This window comes from Pan paniscus, chromosome 1 (assembly GCF_029289425.2).
Source record: "Pan paniscus chromosome 1, NHGRI_mPanPan1-v2.0_pri, whole genome shotgun sequence".
Lineage (NCBI taxonomy): Eukaryota > Metazoa > Chordata > Mammalia > Primates > Hominidae > Pan > Pan paniscus.
The window spans coordinates 41625269-41642168 of record NC_073249.2 but is presented as its reverse complement, the minus strand read 5'-3'; the positions used below and the strand labels follow the sequence as shown (position 1 = coordinate 41642168).

Sequence of the window (16900 nt, the reverse complement as noted above, 5' to 3'; positions counted from 1 at the left end):
CTTGTAAAATGAGGTTCAAGATAACAATGCATTTTTGCAAGCTTTGAGAAATCAAAATCTCCAAGAAATCATTTTCCTGGCAATAGATTGCCTGGGTGAATATGAATCTTAAGTTTGCCCTTATAATAAGTAAATAATGAAAATTATATTCCCACCCATTCAAAAGAGCACTGCAGAATTTTGATTTTGATTCAGATCTGTTTTATAACTGGATTGAAAACTCTCAAAATTATTTTCTTTTAGGAGAAACATGTCCATATATACGGGATCCTTTAAATGGCCAAGCAATCCCTGCAAATGGGACTTACGAGTTTGGTTATCAGATGCACTTTATTTGTAATGAGGGGTAAGTTGCTCCTTAGAGGAAATAAGGGAAGTGTTAGTAATTTTATTTTTGTTTTGCTTCTCTTCTTAAGCATTCCTGTAAACTTAATTTTGCTTTCTATGTGACAAGGTATACTTCTAGCCAAACAACTCTTGGATGTTTTATGGAGATAGGCAAGATATATAGTAAATAGAAAGTAATTGATATTGAAGGAAAGCAAAACTACTTGCTGTTTCTGACAATAAGTCTGTTGTAAGCATTAAGAATGTAGTAATCATGAGAATTTATCCTTCACAACTGAGTATCCCCTATTTAAATCTGCCAACTCTTAGAGTTGAAGTAGGGCTCACAAAAATGAGAAATAGAATTGCCAACTAAAGATACACTTGTATCCAGATGACTCTGTAAAGTGTTATCAGACCAAAACTGACACGGTTAGCCTTTACCATCATGTTGATCAAAATCTCTCAGTTGAAAAACCTTATTTTTGAGACTGCTACAATGCGAAGCATCTCAAGAGCAGGTACTGAGCCCTCGGTAATAGCCTTTGTTCTGTAGGGTTTTGAAGTCGTATATATTGGAGATACTAGACATTTAAGATAAATGTGCATTTAGAGAGTAAACGTAATTTGTGCATTTAGAGAGTAAATGTAAGTATTCTGCTATAACAGAATACTTGAGGCTAGGCATTTATAAAGAAAAGAAATGTATTTGCCTCATATTTCTGGAGGCTGGAGAGTTCAAGGGCATGGCAGTAGTGTCTGGCAAGGGCTTTTGTGCTGCATCATAACATGCTGGAAAATGAAAGGGAAATTTAGCATGTGCAAAAAAGACAAAGCACAAGGGAGGGGGTTCTCGCTTTATAACACGTGCTCTTATGGTAATGAATCCAAGCCTACAAGAATGAGAACTCATTCCCTCAAGAATTAATGAAGACCCTCTAGAAAGGCATTATACCTCTTAATGACCTAATCATTTCTTAAAGGCCCCACCACCTCTCAATGCTGTTACACTGGCAATTAAATTTCAATATGAGTTTTGGTAGAGACAAACCAGAATCAAACAATAGCAGTAACACACCATAATATAGAAAAAGTAAGTGAGTCTTGGAGGAAAAATCAGCTGTGACTATGTAAGGCAACTGACAGTTTTTAAAATTTGGTCAAGTAGAAATATTGGAATATTCAGTTGACACATAGAGCTTGCTAGGCACACCGAGGGATACCAAAACTTTAAGACAGCGACCTTCCTAAAAGAAGTTCTAACCTTATTGAGAAATAATATATATTGAGAGCAATAAAAGCAAAATACTAAATGAGAAATACCAAATAAGTAGAATTATTCATGATAATTACTCTAAGAGTCCAGAAGGAGGAGAGATTCCTGTGAATTTAAATCAGGGAAGATTTCATTGAGTATAGGGGTATACTTAATGAAAGTATTTTTATACTCAGTGAGCTATTCCTAGGAATACACTCTGTTCTAAATAATATTAATAGAAGCTAAAACTCATGTAGCACTATCTATGTGCCAAATGCTATCTTATCTAATCCCCTAAACAACCCCATGTACTGTTATCCCCTTTTAATCAATTAGGAAGCTGAGTGAAGGAACTTTAAGTGACTTACCCAAGCTCAAGAAACTAGATAAGTTGAGAAGCAGGGACTTGAATCTAGCCATTCCAGCTCTAGGGCCTGTTCTCTCTACACAGTCCTTGTCCTTACTGTGCGAAGTGGTGTGAGAAAAGGCACAGAAATGAATGTGTAATGTGATTGCAGGAGGCAGCAAAGAGGCTGGGTGGAAAGGCACAGCAGATTTATTTAGACATCTTTGCTCTTGGCCAATATATATTCAAATGGGGAAACTCTATTTGATTAAATTGCAGATTTATTTAGCACTTTCGTTATATAGTATGTTGTTTAAGAAACCACCCCCTCAAACTACTGTAGTGTAGAAAAGAAACCATATAAAAAATTCCTTCATTATTATGTGTGTCTTATTAATTGCTATACAAAACAGTAACCGTTTCTTTTCTCATTTAGTTATTACTTAATTGGTGAAGAAATTCTATATTGTGAACTTAAAGGATCAGTAGCAGTTTGGAGCGGTAAGCCCCCAATATGTGAAAGTAAGTAAATTCTTTTTCTTTAAATTTAGACCAGTAGTCCTCAAAGATTTTTGCCTCCTTTACACCCTTTACACTTTAAGATTAACAAAGATCCCAAAGAGATTTCTTTTATGTGGGTTATATCTATTGGTATTTATCATATTGGAATTCAAACGGAGAGGTTTTTAAATAATTATTGATTCTTTTTGGTTTTGTTTATGTTTTTCCTAAGACACGGTCTCAGGCTATTTCCCAGGCTGGGGTGCAGTGGCACAATCTCAGCTCACTGCAGCCTCAGCCTCTCCAGTAGCTGGGGCTTCAGGCATGTGCCACTATGCCTGGCTTTTTGTAATTTTTGAAGAGACGGGGTTTTGCCACGATGCCCAGGCTGGTCTTGAAATCCCATGCTCAAGCAGTCTGCCCCCGTGGGCCTCCCAAGTGCTGGGATTACAAATGTGAGCCACCCCACCTGGCCTGATTAATTTGTAAGAATAAATGCAATACAAATTAACATATGTAACATAATTTTTATGAAAAATAATAATTTTCCAAATCAAAATAAAATTAGTGAGAATAGTGGCATTGTTCACATTTTTTGCACATCTCTTCAACATCTGGCTTAAAGCAAGATTGTATTAGGCCTGTTGTGTTATCACACAATATGTAGCCTTTGGAAAAATATCACTATATTCTTATTAGGATCAGAGTGAAAAAAGACAATAATATTTTGGTATTGTGAATCACCAATTTAGAAAATGGATATATTTATAAATTGCAAAGGATTTCTTAACTACCACTGAGTTAAGCATATTTTCTCATTAATTGTCAGCATTTCTTGTGATGACTAGAACAGAACTTAGCACGGCCTTGCAAACAAATATAGGCGTATTAGGCCGTTTTCGTATTGCTGTAAAGAAATACCCGAGACTGGGTAATTTATAAAGAAAAGAAGTTTAATTTGCTCATGTTTCTACAAGCTGTACAGGAAGCATGGTGGTGGCATCTGCTGGGGGTTTGGGTAGGCCTCGGGAAACTTAACAATCATTGGGAAAGACAGAAGGAGAGCAAGGTGTCTCACATGGCAGGAGCAGGAGCAAGGTGTCTCACATGGCAGGAGCAGGAGCAAGGTGGGGAGGACGGGAGGTGTTGCACACTTTTAAATAACCAGATCTCCCAAGAACTCAGTATCATGAGAACAGCACCAAGGGGATGGTGCTAAACCATTCATGAGAAATCCACCCCCATGATTCAAACACCTACCACCAGGCCCCACCTCCAACATTGTGGACTACAATTTGACATGAGATTTGGTGGGGACAGAGATCCAAACCATATCAATAGGTATTTACACTTTAAGAAAATGAGATTTGTTCTGAAAGTTAGTTACTACATTAATGGTTTGAATTTGGGATGATATATTTGCTCATAGAAACCTTCTTTTAAATCCATATTGAATTCACAACCAGCTTGTAGAAACCCTATATTGACAAATTTATTGAAGACATAGAAATTTTACTAATGCTGTCTTAATCTTTTACATTTCCTTTCCTCTTTTTCTTCATTTTTAAGAGGTTTTGTGTACACCACCTCCAAAAATAAAAAATGGAAAACACACCTTTAGTGAAGTAGAAGTATTTGAGTATCTTGATGCAGTAACTTATAGTTGTGATCCTGCACCTGGACCAGATCCATTTTCACTTATTGGAGAGAGCACGATTTATTGTGGTGACAATTCAGTATGGAGTCGTGCTGCTCCAGAGTGTAAAGGTAGTGTTTCAATTTATTTCCTTCTTCATTTGTAAATACTATGGAAACATTTTGTAAATAGTTTTATCTACAGATAAACAAAGCAGATGTATGTGCTTCCTCCTCCTGTATAATTGGTTTCTAATTTATTTTAATTCAGGTCAATTCAAGTCAAAAAATAGTTCTAGCTAGAGTTCCCTATTTCTCACCCCCACATGTTCTTGGCATTTCATTTTATACAGTGTGAACTACTGTGTATCTGCATGAGTTAGAAGTTTTTGTTTGAAAGAACCAAAAAAAAAAAAATACACACTGGCTTAAAGAAAGTTTCATCTTGTATTACAAGAAATCTAAGAGTTCTGGCTATGGTAGTGGTAAACTGTGACAGACTAATTGTCTCACAAATAAAAATGATAAACTCTGGATAAAAAAATTTTTTTTTTTAAAGACCAAATGTTTAAGGCACTCTGGAGTGACCAAAAGTATGAAGACCATGTAGGGGACTTGCCCATTTAAAGAAAGAAATCACTGAATAACAGTGATTTAAAAGTATATACTCCCCAAGTACACATGAAACATTCTCCCAAGTAGACCATATTCTAGACAATAAGACAACTTTTAACATACTTCAAAAAATTGAAATCATTCAACATGCATTATCACAATAGAATGAAAGCAGAAATCAATAACAAAGCCAATCCCCAAAGAATTGGAAAGTGTACAGGACACTTCTAAATAACCCATGCATAAAAGAAGTAGTCAGCAGGGAGATTAGAAAGTGTTTTGAATTGAATAAAAACACAACATCTCAAAATATCCAAATATGTAGGATGCAGCTAAAGCATTGCTTACAGGGGAATGTATAGCATAATATACTTGTGTTAGAAAAAAAGAAAAGTCTCAAATCAATGATCTAATTTTCCACCTTAAGAAACTAAAAAAGAGCAAGTTAAATCCCAAACTAGCAGATGTAAGGAAATGATAAAGATAGAGCCAAAATCAATGAAATTGAGAAGAGAAAAAAAAAATAGAGGAAATCAGTGAAACCAACAGTTGCTACTTGGAGATCAATAAAGTGTGTAAACCTGTAGCCAGACTGACAAAAAAAGATGCAAATTAACCAATACTGAGAATGAAAGAAGTGGTGGCCAGGCGCGGCACCCCAGCCAGCTTGAAGACCCTGCCCTCCTGCAGCCAGCAGGGGCAGTCACTCCCGGACTTGTCCTTTTAGAAGTTCCAGCTTTACCACTTGCTGGTGGAGCCCAACCACTGCCGCAGGGTCCTCATCGCCAACACGCCTGGCAGATCCAAGAGGAGATGGCCCAGGATGAGACGTGGCACACACAGGCACCCGAGAGTGTGGGGTTGGCGTTGTTCCACTGCCTGGTTTCTGCAGAGATCCTGTGCCGGTGGCCTGTGCCCGCCATGTGGAAGCCAAAGGGGGTGTGCCATGCCCCCCGCTTTGGACACTGCTGCGTGAAGGGGCCAGTTTTCAGACCTTTGCTCTGTCACCTCAGCACTGGCGCCAGGAGCCCTGAAGAGCAGCATCTGGGAGACGGACAGCCCTGGGGAAAATAGAGGAGGCGTTCAGAAGTAGCTAGATGAGATATTTGAAATACTGAAGACCAAAAACCCCAGTTTGCATGGAAGAACTGGCCTCAGATGTGGTCAGTTCCTATGATGACCTGGACACACGGTGCTGACCCACACGATGGGAGGTGGCCCTGCAAAGCATTCAGAGGCTTGGGCCTGCTGCCGTCCGGCCTCCCACCTCCAGCTGCAATTGCGTTCTGACCTGGGCAAGTAGGAACACGTAGTGGAGATCCTGATGGAGACCTGAGCCAGGCGTCCCGGAGTGCTGGCCAGGCGTGGAGTACGGGATCCAGCTAAGGGAGTCTGGCCAGCCTATAGCCCCCCAGCCTTGCTGGCTCCTCTGCTAATTCCAGCAGGGTCTGCAGCCCCAGACCCATCCCCTTCCTTCCCGTCTGCAGAGGGCAGGCCAGAGGCTGGTCTCAGTGGGAGCTAGGGCTCTCCTCAAAGGCTTTTTGACCTTGGGCCAGTCTTGACATCCCCACAGGCCTGCGCCCCTCATCACTTTTCGTGTCTCTCGGAGGACGGCGAGCTGCAACTGCAGCAATCTTGTTTAAATTTAGGTAGGTGAATTTCTTAGAATTAAGTTTCATATGTTTTGAGCAATAAATTTTCTTAAGATATATATATTTTAATCTTTTTGGTTTTATCTCTGAATATTTTTTATTTTTTTTCAATGTATTTTTTTTCTGGAAACATTCTGTGCTGCTACATTAGAGCCTACACAGTTTAGTTGGTACATTTCATTCTTTTAAGGTTCAAATAAGGGATTTTATTTTCCAGTGAGTTTCCCTGCATTGTTAACAAGTCAACAGCGTTAACATATGATTTTTTGGTTTTTTTTTTTTTTTTGTATACTTTAAATTTGTGTGCAACCCTTCTCCTTTATGCCCTGTGTTACAATGAGGCTTGGTCAAAGTGGGGAAAACACACACAGCTGCTACACTTTTTTTTTTTTTTTTTTTGTCATTGGAACATTTGTGCCATGTCTTCCTAGACTTAAGTGTAAATTATGGAGGGTTTTATTTGACAATTTATATGTAAATGTCATTGAAGGCTAAGGTTAAATCTTTGGAAATCACAGGCACCAGTTGATCTTTAGAGACCTCAGATCCCCTCAGGTGGCGCCTTGTGATAGGCGGTGTTCTGGGAGGCTTCCTGTCAGGTTCCACAGCACAGGCACCTGCTCTGGGCACGGACTGAGCTCCTGGGGTGTGCACGGAGCTGTGGTGCGCCAGTCACATGCGCTTGGAAACAGCGTGTGCTGCTAGATTGGAAATGCCTACGTTGCTCTGTTAAATTGGTGCTGGAGCAAAAACCTAAGGTTAAATTTAAGTCTAGAATGAAAGAAATCTGAATCCATGTAATTAATGGCCGCTTGATCTTGAGAGTCCTTGACGGCCCTGCCTCAGGAAGTGAGGTGGGGGTGCCTACACCTTTCACTTTCCTTCCTCACGTCCACCCCGTATGTGTTTCTCATCCTTTTTCTGACTTCCCCCCATCCCTTAGCCAAAAAGCTTTATATTCTTTTGTGCATATGGCCATTCTTTAATATCGGTGATGTAAACTTTACTTGATTACTTTACAAAATTATTCAACAGACAAAAGAATGAAAAAGAGAATATCACTAAATATCCTACAGACATTTAAAGGATGACAAGGGAATATTATAAACAACTTTATGCCTACAAATTTGACAACTGAAATGGACAGATTCCTTGAAAGATACAAAATGTCAAAACTCACTTGAAGATATGGATAACCTGAATACTCCTATATCTAGCAAAAAATAAAATTTGTAGTTAATAACCTACTGAAGGTCCAGATGGCTTCACTGGGGAGTTCTACCAACCATCTAAGGAATAAATCATAGCAATTGTACACAAGCGTTTCAAGAAAGTGCAAGAGGAGGGAACACTTCTCATCCCATTTTATGATGATAGCATTGTCCTTATACGAAAACCAGAAAACAAAAACATTATAAGAAAATTACAAATAATATCCTTGATGAACACAGGACCAAAAATCTTCAACAAAATATTAGCAAACCAAATCCTGTGATACATAAAAAGAAAAGTAAATCATGACCAAGTAGGATTTACCCTATGAATGCAAGATTAGTTCAAATGCAAAAATTAATCAGTGTAATTTGCCACATCAGGAGACTATTAAGGAGAAAAAATTCATGTGGTTATCTTATTAGATGCAAAAAACAAAGAAAGTGACAGAATTCATCATCTTATTTTTCATGATAAAACTTCTCAGCAAACTAGGAACAGAAGGGTACTATCTATCTTACCCTGATAACAGACATCTACAAAAATCTCACAGCTAACATTACACTTAATGGTTCAAAAAAATTAGAGGTAAAAAGTAACATTGTACTTAGTGGTTAAAAAAACCTTACTTACATTTCTGTCTAATTAATAAAGACCTAATTCTGGAAGGAAAACAGTGAGGATGTCCACTCTTACCACTCCATTCAGCATTGTATTGGAGATCCCACCCAGTACAGTAAGGCAAGAGAAAGCTGTTAGGCACACATGTTGGAAAAGAAGAAATAAAAACTGTCTCTACTCACAATGAGATGCCACTAAATACCTATTGGAAAGGCCGAAATGTAAACACACACACCCCAAACTGACAATACCAGGTATTGACAAGGATATGGAGCAGATGAAACTCTCATATACTGATGGTGAGAATCAAAGTGCAGTGACCACTTTGGGACATTTTTGGCATTTCTTATAAAGTTAAACATACTCTTATCATACAACTCGGCAACCCAAATAAACTGAAAACATTTTCACACAGAAACTTATATGAGGATGTTCACAGCAGCCTTATTCATAATCACCCCAAACTGCAAATCGCCACATGTTCTTGAGTTGGTGAATGAATGAACCACCTGTGCTACCTCTAAAAGATGGACTCATACTCAGCAATAAAAAGGAATAAACTGATTCATGCAGCAACACAAATGAATTTTGAAAGCATCATGCTTAGTGAAATAAGCCATACTAAGAAGACTGTAATTTCATTTATGTGACATTCTGAAAAAGTCCCACTATAGGGATAAAAGCAGATCAATGGTTAGCTGGTTGTGGAAGTGGGGATGAGGGGGAGGAGGGGTAACTCACAAAAGAGCATGAGGAAATTCTGGAGAGTAATGGAACTTTTCTGTATCTTTACTATGGTGGTAGTTACATGATTATTTGCATTTATCAAAACTCATACAGCTGTACACTTGAAAGGGTGAATTTTACTGTATGTAAATTATATCCAATAAACTAACCTTTACAAATAACATTAGGTACAATTAGACACAACAAAAGGTCAGTGAACCTGAAGACAGGTGAATAGAAATTGAACCTTATTTAAGAAGAAATGTTGACTAAAGAAAGAGAGAGGCTTACAGACCTGTGGGAGAGTATCAAGCAGTGAAACATACATGTAATTGGAGTTTCAGAAAGACAGGAGAGAGAATGGTGTAAAATATTATTTGAAAAAATATTGGCCAAAAATTATCCAAATTAGATCCAAAACAACCTCAGATCCAGGAGATTCAGTGAACCTTCAGCAGGATGAATAAATTATTAAAATTTACCACCACCACCACCCCCCTGCAGTAGTTTGGTAAAAACTACCAAACAAAAGTTTAAAAAGCAGCCAGTGAGTGGGGAAAACAACAAAAAACCGTATTACATTTAGGAGGGCAGGGACAAGTAAGAATGACAGCCAGCCAAGTTTTCTTAAGAAAATGTGGTTACAATATGGTTATGTCTGTTAGTGCTGAAAGAAAAATAAAACACCCTAGAATTCTGTATGAAGGAGAATATATTAGTTAACATTTAAAGTCTTTTAAAAAATGTTTTTAACATCTTGCATTCCATTCCTTGTCTCTGTTCACACTGGAAATTACTACTTTGTACTACTTTTTCTGCTAAAGCAGATATCCATTAATTCTGAGGTTTCTCTAATTTTCCAGTGGTCAAATGTCGATTTCCAGTAGTCGAAAATGGAAAACAGATATCAGGATTTGGAAAAAAATTTTACTACAAAGCAACAGTGATGTTTGAATGCGATAAGGGTTTTTACCTCGATGGCAGCGACACAATTGTCTGTGACAGTAACAGTACTTGGGTTCCCCCAGTTCCAAAGTGTCTTAAAGGTACAAAGGTTATCTTTTTTCTGTCTTGGTTTGTTATTGTTGTTGCTGTTCATTTTAGACTTTATTTCTTTGATATTAACTATCGGTCATACAGAATAACTGAAAAGAAACAATTTTAGTATTTAACTCTGTCTTGTATTCATTTCTATGCCAGATGAATGACACGAAATTCACATAAAATTCTGCTGTTGTGATTTTTTGTGCTTTTCCAGGGTTCTTAGCACGTTATGTACATTGCATGGGTATATGCTTTTAATATTTTTATGTATAAAATGAATTACAACAACTTTTTGGAATTGAAACATGGGCATTTTTATCTAAGTAAGTCAACAATGGCATAATTCATATAAATGAAATGAGAGCAATAACTCCCAAGTGGTTGATCTTCTAACATTATTTTGTTTCCTAGTGCTGCCTCCGTCTAGTACAAAACCTCCAGCTTTGAGTCATTCAGGTTTAGTAGCTTCTTCCTTATATGTCTCAAAAATCTTGTAAATTCCTGGAGAAAATGCCAGCAATAACTCCCAAGTGTTTGGTCCAATCTACATTATTATTTTGTTTTCCAGTGTCGACTTCTTCCACTACAAAATCTCCAGCATCCAGTGCCTCAGGTTTAGTAATTTCCTGCGTATATTTTTTCAAAAATCCTTTAAATTCCTGGTGATTTTTTAAAAAATCCTTCAAATTTCTGGTGATGTTCACTTATTTTTAGTAATGAAAGGAGGGAGGACATTTGTATAGCCATTTTAGTTGTTATACATAGTGATTCTAAAATTATTTGCCATAATCTGATATAAACAGGAATATGACCTTGGGAAAGTTGTATAAATTTTGAATGTGTTTATATATATATGTTTACATTATATATAGAGAAATTGATTTAGTACCTTCCTTATTGGGTATTAGTAAGGTATAAGTGGGATGCATTTAAAGCACTTAGCACAGTGCCTGGTGTAGAGAAAGCTCTTAGAGCTAGCTAATATGACTTATCCTACACTTAAATTAATGTTAGGGAAGGGGAAGGTTCATGTATGTTTGTTAGTATGTGTGTGTGTTAATATGTTAATATGTTTGTTTGTTAATATGTATGTTTTGTGTCATCAACTTTGCTATTTTATTCTTTTCAGAAGTGATCTGTTGACACCTTTACTGAGTTTGTTCCTATTGCAGGACTCTTTCATTTTCTGGAATGCAACTAGTTTGAGTCTTCTGATGTAAAACATTTAAACAGGGAAATTTCTGCTGTCCTCAGAACAAGATCTGTATTTCTGCCTCTTCCCTACCCACCCCTCTTCCACACCTCATAATGTTATTTATTTTTTTTCTCTTTAGTGGGCAGTTTTATCTGGCAATAGCAACTCAATTTTATAGCAACTGAAAGGCAGGAAAAGTCCTTATTTACTGAAATAAAATAGAAGACTTTTGCAGGGACTCCTGGTCAACCACTGTGCTTATGACTGGAGAGATTATTTTGATATGACGGAAGGAATTATCCTGATTTCAGCACTACCATCTCTGGTTTCACTTTGCTTCCAGCAGAAGCAAGAGACAATAGTAATTGTGGGTAGCACTTCAGTCTGGGCAGACTGTGCTTAGTTAACATCATTTCTGTGGTCTTCAGTTTCCCTTTAGTATAATGTGAGTGTTGAACTGAAATCTCAATCACTGGCTTCTAATTTGGTTATATATTTCCTATCTCCCTAATATTTTAAAGGATCGAAGAGAATTATGCATGTTAACATAGTAATTAAGATACCTTCTTATAGGCTGGGTGGGGTAGCTCACACCTATAATACCAGAACTTTGGGAGGCCGAGGTGGGTGGATCACGAGGTCAGAAGTTCAAGACCAGCCTGGCTAAGTTGGTGAAACCCCATCTCTACTAAAAATACAAAAATTAGCGGGGTGCGGTGGCAGGCACTTGTAATCCCAGCTGCTCGGGAGGCCGAGGCAGGAGAATCGCTTGAACCCAGTGGGCAGAGGTTGCAGTGAGCCAAGATCATGCCACTGCACTCCAGCCTGGGTGACAGAGTGAGACTCTGTCTCAAAACAAAAACAAAAACAAAAACCTTCTCATGATTCCTGTAAGAGCTTGGTAACTGGTAGCCTCCTGAGTTGAGTGCTGTAGGGTTTGAGGGGCAGGAAGAGATGAGTTTTTTAGTGGACTGATACATGAGCAAAACAAGATTGCATGTGAAATTTATACTCAGTGAGGCATCCAGGCTTAACTCACATGCTCCTAGTGGGTATTTGCACTAATACTACGTTTGTTGATACAGTCTTTTGAAAGAGTTGATGATAAGCATTTCATAAAGTATTTATAAAACACTGGTATAGCTTAGTGTTGGAGAGCAGAAGAGAGAATTGCTTGGGATTGTCAATGGTTTCTTATCATCTGCTAGAGGAAGACTAAATAACAACATCATGATGTTAAGGTAGATCTAAATGTGTTAACAAGAAGAAATGTTGAGGAAGTCCTAAGTGGAAAAGAGAAAGATGTAAATTATGTAGTATCATACTACTTACAGTTTTTAAAAAGATACATATGTTTACCCCAAGCACATTCCTTTTTTTTTTTTTTTGAGACAGAGTCTTGCTCTGTCACCCAGGATGGTGTGCAGTGGCGCGGTCTTGGCTCACTGCAACCTCCGCCTCCCGGGTTCAAGCGGTTCTCCTGCCACCTCAGACTCCCAAGTAGCTGGTATTACAGGCACCCACCACTATGCCGGCTAGTTTTTTGTATTTTTAGTAGAGACGGGGTTTCTCCATGATGGCCTGGCTAGTCTCGAACTCCTGACCTCAAGTGATTCACCTGCCTCAGCCTCCCACAGTGCTGGGATTACAGGCGTGAGCCACCACACCCATCCTCACATTACTTTCATGATGGTTATCTTCTAAGATTTCCATTATAAAATACAGAGTGTGGTGAGCATTCTTGTACATACATCTTACATACTTGTGCAAATATATATGTAGGTTAAATTCTAAGATGTGGAATTGCAAAGTTTGTAAAGTATGTGTAGTTTTCATTTGATAAACTTAAAAAATCAATATCAAAATTAAAGTCATAATTTTATATTGATAAGGCCCTGGTGAATTTATAAAATCAAACTTATTTTTCTAGGTCCTAGGCCTACTTACAAGCCTCCAGTCTCAAATTATCCAGGTTGGTTAACTCTTTATCCTACTGATATTGTTAAGAATTTATTTATTTATTTTTATTATACTTTAAGTTCTAGGGTATGTGTGCACAGCGTGCAGGTTTGTTACATAGGTATACGTGTGCCATGTTGGTTTGCTGCACCCATCAACTCATCATTTATATTAGGTATTTCTCCTAATGCTATCCCTCCCCCAGCCCCTAACCCCTGACAGGCCCCAGTGTGTGATGTTCCCCACCCTGTGTCCATGTGTTCTCGTTGTTCAACTCCCACCTATGAGTGAGAACATGTGGTGTTTGGTTTTCTGTCCTTGTGATAGTTTGATTAGAATGATGGTTTCCAGCTTCATCCATGTCCCTGCAAAGGACATGAACTCATCCTTTTTTATGGCTGCATAGTATTCCATGGTGTATATGTGCCACATTTTCTTAATCCAGTCTATCATTGATGGACATTCGGGTTGGTTCCAAGTCTTTGCTATTGTGAATAGTGCCACAATAAACATACGTGTGCATGTGTCTTTATAGTAGCATGATTTATAATCCTTTGGGTATATACCCAGTAAGGGATTACTGGGTCAAATGGTATTTCTAGTTGTAGATCCTTCAGGAATCACCACACTGTCTTCCACAATGGTTGAACTAATTTACAGTCCCACCAACAGTGTAAAAGTGTTCCTGTTTCTCCACATCCTCTCCAGCATCTGTTGTTCCTGACTTTTTAATAATCGCCAATCTAACTGGCGTGAGTGGTATCTCATTGTGGTTTTGATTTGCATTTCTCTGATGACCAGTGATGATGAGCATTTTTTCATATGTCTGTTGGCTGTATAAATGTCTTCTTTTGAGAAGTGTCTGTTCATATCCTTTGCCCACTTTTTGATGGTGGTGTTTTTTTCTTGTAAATTTATTTAAGTTCTTTGTAGATTCTGGATATTAGCCCTTTGTCAGATGGGCAGATTGCAAAGATTTTCTCCCATTCTGTACGTTGCCTGTTCACTCTGATGATAGTTTCTTTTGCTGTGCAGAAGCTCTTTAGTTTCATTAGATCCCATTTGTCTATTTTGGCTTTTGTTGCCATTGCTTTTGGTGTTTTAGTTATGAAGTATTTGCCCATGCCTATGTCCTGAATGGTATTGCCTAGGTTTTCTTGTTGGGTTTTTATGGTGTTAGGTCTTACATTTAAGTCTTCAATCCATCTTGAGTTAATTTTTGTATAAGGTGTGAGGAAGGGATCCAGTTTCAGCTTTCTACATATGGCTAGTCAGTTTTCCCAGCACCGCTTATTAAATAGGGAATCCCTTCCCCATTTCTTGTTTTTGTCAGGTTTGTCAAAGATCAGATGGTTGTAGATGTGAGGTGTTATTTCTAAGGCCTCTATTCTGTTCCATTGATCTATATATCTGTTTTGGTACCAGTACCATGCTGTTTTGGTCACTGTAGCCTTGTAGTATAGTTTGAAGTCAGGTAGCTTGATGTCTCCAGCTCTGTTCTTTTTGCTTAGGATTGTCTTGGCTATATGGACTCTTTTTTGGTTCCATATGAACTTTAAAGTAGTTTTTTCCAATTCTGTGAAGAAAGTCAGTGGTAGCTTGATGTGGATAGCATTGAATCTATAAATTACCTTGGGTAGTATGGCCATTTTCCCAATATTGATTCTTCCTATCCATGAGCATGGAATGTTCTTCCATTTGTTTGTGTACTCTTTTATTTCGTTGAGCAGTGGTTTGTAGTTGTCTTTGAAGATGTCCTTCACATCCCTTGTAAGTTGGATTCCTAGGTATTTTATTCTCTTTGTAGCAATTGTGAATGGGAATTCACTCATTATTTGGCTCTCTGTTTGTCTATTATTGGTGTATAGGAATGCTTGTGATTTTTGCACATTGATTTTGTATCCTGAGACTTCGCTGAAGTTGTTTATCAGCTTGTGGAGATTTTGGGCTGAGACGATGGGGTTTTCTAAATATACAATCATGTCATCTGCAAACAGAGACAATTTGACTTCCTCTTTTCCTAATTGAATACCCTTTATTTCTTTTTCTTGCCTGATCACCCTGGCCAGAACTTCCAACACTATGTTGAATAGGAGTGGCGAGAGAGGGCATCCTTGTCTTGTGCCGGTTTCCAAAGGGAATGTCCAGTTTTTGCCCATTCGGTATGATATTGACTGTGGGTTTGTCTTAAATAGCTCTTATTATTTTGAGATATATTCCATCAATACCTAGTTTATTGAGAGTTTTTAGCATGAAGGGCTGTTGAATTTTGTCAAAGGCCTTTTCTGCATCTATTGAAATAGTCATGTGGTTTTTGTTGTTGGTTCTGTTTTTGTGATGGATTATGTTTATTGATTTGTTAATGTTGAACCAGCCTTGTATCCCAGGGATGAAGCCAACTTGATTGTGGTGGATAAGCTTTTTGATGTGCTGCTGGATTCAGTTTGCCAGTATTTTGTTGAGGATTTTTGCATCGATGTTCATCAGGGATATTGGCCTAAAATTATCTCTTTTTGTTGCACCTCTACCAGGCTTTGGTATCAGGATGATGCTACCTTCCTAAAATGAGTTAGGGAGGATTCCCTCTTTTTCTGTTGATTGAAATAGTTTCAAAGGAATGGTACCAGCTCCTCTTTGTAGATCTGGTTGAATTCGGCTGTGAATCCATCTGGTCCTGGACTTTTTTTGGTTGGTAGGCTATTAATTATTGCCTCAATTTCAGAACCTGTTATTGGTCTATTCAGAGGTTCAGCCTTTCCTGGTTTAGTCTTGGGAGGGTGTATGTGTCCAGGAATTTATCCATTGCTTCTAGATTTTCTAGTTTATTTGCGTAGAGGTGTTTATAGTATTCTCTGATGGTAGTTTGTATTTCTGTGGGATCAGTGGTGATATCCCCTTTATCATTTTTTATTGCGTCTATTTGATTATTCTCTCTTTACTTCTTTATTAGTCTTGCTAGTGGTCATTTTTGTTGATCTTTTCAAAAAACCAGCTCCTGGATTCATTGAGTTTTTGAAGGGTTTTTTATATCTTTACCTCCTTCAGTTCTGCTCTGATCTTAGTTATTTCTTGCCTTCTGCTAGCTTTTGAATTTGTTTGCTCTTGCTTCTCTAGTTCTTTTAATGGTGATGTTAGGGTGTTGATTTTAGATCTTTCCTGCTTTCTCTTGTGGGCATTTAGTGCTATAAATTTCCCTCTACACACTGCTTTAAATGTTTCCCAGAGATTCTGGTACGTTGTGTCTTTGTTCTCGTTGGTTTTAAAGAACAACTTTATTTCAGTCTTCATTTCATTATTTACCCAGTAGTCATTCAAGAGCAGGTTGTTCAGTTTCCATGTAGTTGTGTGGTTTTGAGTGAATTTATTAATCCTGATATGCACTGTGGTCTGAGAGACAGTTTGTTGTGATTTCTGTTCTTTTACATTTGCTGAGGAGTGTTTTCTACCAATTATGTGGTCAATTTTAGAATAAGTGCGATGTGGTGCTGAGAAGAATGTATATTCTGTTCATTTGGGGTGTAGAGTTCTGTAGATGATTAGTGGGTCTGCTTGGTCCAGAGCTAGTTCAAGTCCTGGATATCCTTGTTAATTTTCTGTCTCATTGATCTGTCCAATATTGACAGTGGGGTGTTAAAGGCTGCCATTATTATTGTGTGGGAGTCTATGTCTCTTTGTAGGTCTCTAAGGCCTTGGCTTTATGAATCTGGGTGCTCCTGTATTGGGTGCATATATATTTAGGATAGTTAGCTCTTCTTGGTGAATTGATCCCTTTACCATTATGTAGTGGCCTTCTTTGTCTCTTTTGATCT

The 16900-nt window shown here is 38.0% G+C and overlaps 2 protein-coding genes across 15 annotated transcripts in view; one reads left to right on the top strand and one right to left on the bottom strand.

Moving 5' to 3' along the window:
- Window positions 1-16900, top strand: part of CD46 (CD46 molecule) — a 43493-nt gene that overhangs the window by 5267 nt on the left and 21326 nt on the right. For 3 of the 11 annotated variants that reach the window (XR_010110625.1, XM_003831200.5, XM_008956595.4), the window contains exons 3-9: window positions 244-346; window positions 2368-2453; window positions 4002-4199; window positions 9757-9939; window positions 10349-10393; window positions 10506-10550; window positions 13063-13104. Coding sequence is in view for 9 of the 11 variants with exons in the window: in XM_003831200.5 (XP_003831248.3) it covers window positions 244-346; window positions 2368-2453; window positions 4002-4199; window positions 9757-9939; window positions 10349-10393; window positions 10506-10550; window positions 13063-13104 (702 nt within the window). In the remaining 2 variants the exon portion in view is untranslated. The remainder of the gene's footprint in view (window positions 1-243; window positions 347-2367; window positions 2454-4001; window positions 4200-9756; window positions 9940-10348; window positions 10394-10505; window positions 10551-13062; window positions 13105-16900) is intronic. The other 8 variants (XR_010110630.1, XM_003831199.5, XM_063598989.1 and 5 more) reach the window with 5 other exon arrangements.
- Window positions 3368-16900, bottom strand: part of LOC103783767 (uncharacterized) — a 108640-nt gene continuing 95107 nt past the window's right edge. For 2 of the 4 annotated variants that reach the window (XR_004667918.3, XR_004667919.3), the window contains one exon: window positions 3368-5743. Coding sequence is in view for 2 of the 4 variants with exons in the window: in XM_055108787.2 (XP_054964762.1) it covers window positions 5421-5743 (323 nt within the window). In the remaining 2 variants the exon portion in view is untranslated. The remainder of the gene's footprint in view (window positions 5744-16900) is intronic. The other 2 variants (XM_055108787.2, XM_034945755.3) reach the window with 1 other exon arrangement.